At 45.0% G+C, this 7,392-nt stretch overlaps 1 protein-coding gene across 1 annotated transcript; it reads right to left on the bottom strand.

Annotated features, from left to right (window-relative positions):
* Positions 1-1,649: 1,649 nt before the first annotated feature.
* On the bottom strand, positions 1,650-7,078 carry RpLP2 (ribosomal protein LP2). Its single transcript, XM_077653485.1, has 4 exons — positions 6,943-7,078; positions 5,831-6,002; positions 2,900-3,001; positions 1,650-1,763 (listed from the first exon to the last, which is right to left on the bottom strand). The coding sequence occupies exons 2-4, from the start codon at positions 6,000-6,002 to the stop codon at positions 1,690-1,692; spliced, it is 348 nt and encodes a 115-aa protein (XP_077509611.1). The 5' UTR covers positions 6,943-7,078; the 3' UTR covers positions 1,650-1,689.
* Between the last annotated feature and the right edge of the window lie 314 nt (positions 7,079-7,392).

Genomic DNA, 7,392 nt, shown 5'->3' on the forward strand with positions numbered 1-7,392 from the left:
AAAAACTGAATTTAGCACTTGACGTGCCTGTTTCAAAGCTAAAGAAATGCTCGAATTGTGTAATAAAGCAGTCCTGCCATAGACAAACTTATACAAGGTTTAGGTTTGAACATGGCGGCTTGTTTATTCAAATGGCTGGTCACTGTCCCAGAGTGAAACTGCTCTACAGCAGACCAGGGCTGTATGCAGGATCCCTTGCTAGCTTGTGTCGCTTATCAAGCCTGGCCTTGGCAGCACTACTGTCGAGGGGCTCCCTTTGAGACTTCTGCAGCCTGCTTCGGTCCTTCTCGAAACTGCAGCGCACGAAGCAACTTCCAGCACTGTAGCCGAACTTCTCGGTAATTTGTGTGCCGCTTTTCAGGACACCTTGGTTGAAGCAGCCGACAGCCTCGGCCACTGCCCTTTCAGTGCTGCGCAGTGAGGCATGCAGATTCTTCGGGACCTGCTCCCAAATCGTGTCGTGCAGGCTTTCATTTGAGTTGTGTGTGATCACATCACTGCTCCTCGCACAAGTGCTACAGGAGAGCACGAGCTTAGCACATAGCCCATATTCTCTGCCTGACTTTAATAAAGTTGCACTTTTCGTGCCGCACTCAGGGCAAAGCTTAAGCCCAATGAAAGTGTTCACGGCTAAGTCCACGATGATAAATTCTGCGCAATTTTTCTTGCTGCTCTTGCTCACCAGTACAATGTCTAGAAGCTTGAACTTTCTGTTGCGCTCTGCGATGGCAGACACTCCTTCGCGACTGCAGCATTTCTCGCGCACTCACCAGCAGAATAGAACTGTCAATGCAGTCTTGGATGCCGCCAGAAGGGCCCGCTGACGGTTCGATGATGCCAGATGTACTGCAGCTAAACTGGCTAGGAAGAGAACAGGCCGCTTTGGATGCAACAGGCGATCCCTGGTAATGTGCTGTTGTCCTTCGGTTCCATGTTCCGTGGACGCTTTCATTTCTTTCTGTACGATTGACGCGTCTCCGGACATTCCGGCACGAAACGGAAACACGATGCGCCGAGAAAAACGTTCGGACGAGAACTCTACTGCAAAAGCAAGACGCGCGAAGCGGTAATCGCAGAAAAAAAGAAAACGTATGACACGCCCGTCACGCCAGCCAGTGGGAGGAGAGGAGCGGAATGTTTGAAACGTGCGCCCCACGAGCCAATCGGTGGCCCGGAAACGGCCCTCGGATAACAGACAACGGTGCATGTTCTCCTTCAGCGACGCCACTTTGAGAAGCTGCGTAATGCGCACAAAGACACCAGCTTCAAAAATGCCCAAGATGGCGGCACTCAGCCGGCTGCTTCGCCCGTGGCGCGCAGGAAGTTTGAACAAAATTTTCCCTTTTCAGGCCATTTCGCGGCTCCCATGGCGTTCTGAAAACAGATTTTATTGTATTTCTCGATCAAATTCAACATTAATAATTTGACGGAAATGTGCTTTGAACATTAAAAACATTCCAAAAACGTTTTCTGAAAATCGATTTTTTTTTTGCCATTTTTGATCGTTCTAAGACCTGCGTCCCCCATTAGTCAGTGTTCTTGGAAAAAAGCTTAGCTATCAAACGATGTGAAACAACCAACATGGGAACCATATGGCTTCCGACCATCCATTTAAAATGAAGACCAGAGTTCATGAGCACAACCATGAGTTTCATTTACAATGAAATGGTTTGTTTTAATGTTGCGATGTTAGTCAAACAGGCCAAAACCCATGTCGTCGTCCTCCTCAGACTCTTCCTTCTTTTCCTCTTTCTTGGCTGATTCTGTAAGACGAGGGGGGTGGGAATAAGTTGAATGTTGCAAAGCAAGTTTTGTCTCAAAAGTGAGAACACTGAAAACAAATTACACAGATGAACAACCCATACATGATTGCATGATGACTAAAGTTATCGTGTACACACAAATCTAGCTTTGCCTAGCACTTCGGCAACAATGAAATCAATGAAACAAATTATGAGAACAATGGTGCACCTTATAAACAGTGCATTAGTTTTATGCAGCACTTTTGCAGACAGTTGTTAATGGAAGTTTGCTGGGGCGTTCACACAGGTGGCAAAGCGCTGGATATGTTGGCTGCACGCAGTGCCTGTCTAATTTAGGAGAAGACCCTAGCTGCAGTGAAATACCCTCTAGAGAACAAAGGCACTTCAGAATGACTCAAAGCACAGCTGGCGTGGAGATCAGTTGGTGCCTGCCAAGCCACACCTTGCAGTAAATACAGAAGACTTTGTTGTACACTGCTCTTAACACGTGGGTGTAGCTATGTCTAGGCCCAGAAAGGTACGCACTGCACCAAATAAGCGGGAAGTGAAAGCAAAAGCTGGTTGAGAAAAGCTATCAGTCTTGGCAGGATCCCGAAGCATCAGCGAGGGACGCCACAGAAATGTGGTGCAAATGACAAGTTCATTATCAAATCCACAGCATTCCTATAGCTATTGCAGTGTTAGATGTACTTCAGCCCGATTACCAAATTTATTGTCCTATCTCTTGTACTCTGTGATTTCCTGACCAAACTTAAGACTCCCAATGAAGCTTTAAAGCAGCAAAATGGAAGCATGCAATGAAACATTAATATTGTGCCAGCAAGTAATGGCCAAATGCTCTTGCCGCTCAAGCAGTCAGACAAGTTGAACAATTAAAGTCATTAAAGTGCAGCAACGGAGTTAACCCATGCCTTCAGATAAGGCTAGGCACAGCAACTCCAACCAGTCTACTCAGATGCTAGAATATGCGGGCCTATTCAGCACCTCTTTTATGGCAATGAGTGTTTTCCCAATAGCAACTGCCACAACTACGAACTGCCTGCCCGGTTCCAGGGTCTACCAGAACAGTCAAAGGGTAATAAAGAAGTACAAATCAAAAGCAATGGTTTAAATTCGTTCCAGATGTGGACACTCACCCTTTGGAGCTGCTGCACCACCACCGGCAGCCGCTGCAGGAGCGGGCGCTGCGGCAGCAGCTGCACCACCACCAGAGGGCATGGTAGCCAGCTTTTCCTTGCCTGCAGAGAAAGTAAAAAAAGGACAAGTTCTTGAGCAACAGCTCAGAGGCCGGTCTAATTAATGAAAGTCTGGCTAACTACCATGCACAATAATGTTAATTAATATAGTGTGCTCTCTGCATGAAAGGGAGAGACTCCAAAGACAACAAACCAACACTCCCGAAAGATGCCAAGTGACATAGTGTACCAAACTTCATTCCTTTAGCTGAAATGTGAAATTTTACTGACTTGTAAAAATGACCAATACCACTAATGGACTTAAATCAATTGCACCCTGAAGACTAACCAACCGCTGCTTTTGTCTGGCCTTCACCAGAAACTAACAACAAATACTCTCCTGGCAGTGGTTTGTATTGAAACTTGCAGCAAAATTTGTCTATTTCAGATTAACCTCTCTCTCTCATGACACACTGTCCTTCACCTTTATGCCCCAAGCAAAAAGGCCATTTGAAGCTAACCAACAGAAGCTATATTTTCCACTATTCTTATGGTGGCAAAACGGCCATGTCTCTGGTAACTGCAGATGCTGGAGGTTGATTCTCCTTTTGCAATTTCATTACCTTCTCACAGCCAAAGCAAAAAGAAAACAGCACTCTTTCCACCTTAAATGCAAGCATATGTGCTCTAAAAAGCTATATCAATGACTTTGCTGAATATGCATAATCAGCCTTAAAAGCATTTTTGGCATGTACAGGTAGAAGCAATGAGCTGGAGGCGGCCATACTTCGCAGACTGTTGTCGCAGAGAGAATAAGTGGCAAAGGCACATGCCTAGTAAGCATAGCCAGCTGCAAATGCCCATTCTCATTAGCTGTAAGCGGCGGTGCTTTGCGAAGCACGGAGGCCACGCACTCCAGTGGTTCCTCTTGTATTGCTTCTACCTGTACAGTTGTGAGCATGCTTATCTAGAGTGCTGGACTAGCAGAACAAAGTAAAATCTTAGCTCATCTACACGGTTAAGAGTACAATGCTTGTAATAAACTGCACAACTCCAACCAAAAGTGTTAACTTTAACCCAACGTTTCGAAGCCGACTCGGCTCCTTCATCAGGGGTGACTGAGGGCAGTAGCTAAGCGTCTTTAGCGAAGACGCTTAGCTACTGCCCTCAGTCATTCCTGATGAAGGAGCAGAGTCTGCTTCGAAACGTTGGGTTAAAGTTAAAATTTTTGGTTAGAGGTGTGCAGTTCAAACCCAACCAGACAGGCAAATCTGTCCAAATGTTTAGTTTACAATGCTTGTACCACTGAAGTTTATAAGTCTATGCATCTTGTTTATGGACAAGCACTGTCTGCAGAAACCATTATTGCTTTAGGATTTTGCTTCTTTTTTTTCTTGCACTAAAAGCACCACTTAAGTGCTCTAGACAAGTTTGCTCCAACAGGCGTTTCATACACCTGCCGTTTCCTCCCAGGCTCAATTAAGTTCTTTACAGCTTGAGCCCGAGATCTCAAAGCCACAATTCATACGAAAGTGCATGCACAACAGAATGCAGCAGCAAGCCCTTGCCTGACTCCAACTGATGTTAATGTCCACTGCAGTGTTCTGTTTGCATGGTATAGATGTGTGACTAACAAAAAACAAAGCCTATGGCAAAATTTACACTTCTATCTCTGGCTCTTGAGAAAAATGGCAATATTATGCGCAACTTCACTCACAGCAGCACCGATACTCAAATTACATGTTGAACAGCACATACAGCAAAGTAATAGAAGCACTGACTAACAATTCAGAAATTATTTTACTTAAGTAATTGACGTGTTCATTGCTCTTGCTCGCATTCCATGTCAACAAAGCTGAAGTACAGTGAATAATGCATGCCTTACAACAATGAGTACAATATCCTGATAAGCAGTGGCTCTTCCAGTCAGCTCAATTGTTGAAATGCGAAAAATATTTGCCTAGAACACCCTTCTGCTCTCCTGTGTTCTTTCCCAGCTTCCTTTCCTTTTCTCAATACTACTTTGCCAGATTACACAAACAATCACCTACTGCATGCTGAACACTGCAATTGGCTGGCCTTCTCGTACAAGACAAAAGTGGTAACCATGAGATGCCTCATTGGAAGGTCCACCATCAATTTCAGTCACCCGAGATTTCTCAACATGCAGACATTGCACAACAAGTTCTCGCCGCCACTGAAATGCAGGTACTATGGCTGGGATTCCGTTCCACAACCTTCGGCTCGGCAGTTATATGCCGTAGCTACTCAAGTGGGTCAAGACTAATAGAATGTGTGCGCAAGTGCAAAGCGATCCCGAAGATCAGAATGAAATAATGCATTCACACATGATTTGCTGCCCAATTGGAGCAGCGCACTTGGCATCAGATGGCTGTGAACGCACATGTGCTCCACGCCTTTTGAGAAACATGTTTCAGAAACCTTTAGCAAGTGAAAAGATGTCGTACAAAGCAGAGTTCTTGCTCACTTCTTTGTGCAAGTGAAAACCATATAGGTATATTCTTCTACCTACACTGTGACATGCAGTGTGGTGTATGACTGTGCAAGTTACGGACTTGCAACTAACTTGCTTCTTGAGCAGCAAATAGTGATATGTGTCAATTTGCCTGTCCAATCCTCGCTTATACTACTAATCAATGATCATGCTGATCAAAACAAAAGCACACGGTAAAATTACTGCAACCCAGTCTGTTCTCAACTCTTAAGACTGCAACTTGGGATGCCTTGGATAATACTCGTCACTGTATAAATTCGCGCACTACCTTCGCACTAGCAGCTTGAAAATTCAGTTTCCAAACGCGCGGTCTAAAGACACGGCTTCCCTTAAGGATTCAATGCAGTGATCAGTTCGTGATGAGAAAGCCTGCTCACCCTTCGCGATAACTTCGTCGACGGACTTCCCCTTCAGCTCGCTGATGACCTTCTTGAGTCTTTCGGAGTCGGACTCGATACCGACACTGCCCAGGATCTTCTCAATGTCGGCGGCGGAGGGGTCCTTGTTTCCGCCCATGGAGGCCAGCAGGTAAGCGGCGACGTAACGCATCTGAAACGTCGCAGTGCGCATTCAGACATCAAGCTCGGGGCAAAGGAACTCTCGAAGCAGATCAAAATCTGGGTTTTATTACTTGATGGTCCATGAAGAACTTAAGAAAAGCTGCGGAGGCAACGACGCACACAATGACACCTGCCAGCCTTTCAGTTTGTCGCTACTTGCGCTGCTCTACCGAGCACAATTACGCCTTCGCAGAACTACGAAGCGCGTCTTCTAGAAACCCTGCCCAAGCACTGTGGGGATAATTCGGGCAAACACGTGTCTGCCAACTGCCATATGTTAACTGGACTCGCGCTCTTCCTGTTTTAGAATAAGCTTAAACTTCACGACCATGACAACTCGCGCAATTTTAACCTTATGCTTGCATTTGAGAGGCGACAAAAAAACCTCAGCACACGTGCTTCACATTAGCGACTTCGCATCACACACCGCTTGTCCCGCAGTGGACAGTAACAAGCATAACTAAAAAAGAATTATAGCAATTGCGGCATTAAAAAAGGAAATGAATTGTGTAAAGCATGTTAGATCTGCTTCGTCATGCGGTGACAACGACGCAATACCCAACCTATGAGTTGGCCGCGACACCTCGCCTGCGCTCAGCAGCAACGCAGCCAAGAAAACTTAAACTATTACCACGCACCCGCTAACTACAAATAACTAGTATTTATTTGAATAAAAGCGATCCAAGAGAATGGCAAAATACAGTTTATTTTCAAGCAACACAGCGTGCATGTAGTACGCTCGCAGTCCGCGCGCGCAGCACACGTGTTGATCTGCTTAGGCTTAGTGGACCACAGACGGACAGTCGCTTTTCCAACTAATCAGCAGTTCAGCGTTAAATTCAGCACTATCGGCAAAACGGAGATAAAGCTATCCTCTAAAGAGAGAACTTATAACCTGTTGGGCAAACATTAAAAGGTTTTTAACTTACGTTTTAAGTCTCGAGGACACGAAACGTCTTCAACACCGCAACACAAAAACGATGAAAGGGAAGAGGAACTTCGGTAAAGCGCCGGTTCTCGTTTCGACGCCAGATGTCGCAAAAGTTGCACAAATGAGAAGTATTTAAAATCAATATATCTCAAACAAATAAAACATGCGGCTATACAATAAGCATTGTTTTGTAGCAAATAAAATTACCTGCAAGGTACTAATAATTTTTACAAAAGAACGTATTTTTGGCGCTAGTGAGCAGCCAACCTTCTCAACCTAACAGTAAAAAATTGGAAAGCCACAAAAAAGTATTACGTTCGTTCTTATGTGAGTAGAGCACAAAAAAATTTAGTAAACAAGGTAATCAATACGTACTAAGACGAAAATGAAACAAAAAATAAGCGCGCTGTAACTATGGCGTTTCTCAAGCGTGCGACTGCATGCGGCC

The sequence above is a fragment of the Amblyomma americanum genome, chromosome 2 (genome assembly GCF_052857255.1).
Source record: "Amblyomma americanum isolate KBUSLIRL-KWMA chromosome 2, ASM5285725v1, whole genome shotgun sequence".
NCBI lineage: Eukaryota > Metazoa > Arthropoda > Arachnida > Ixodida > Ixodidae > Amblyomma > Amblyomma americanum.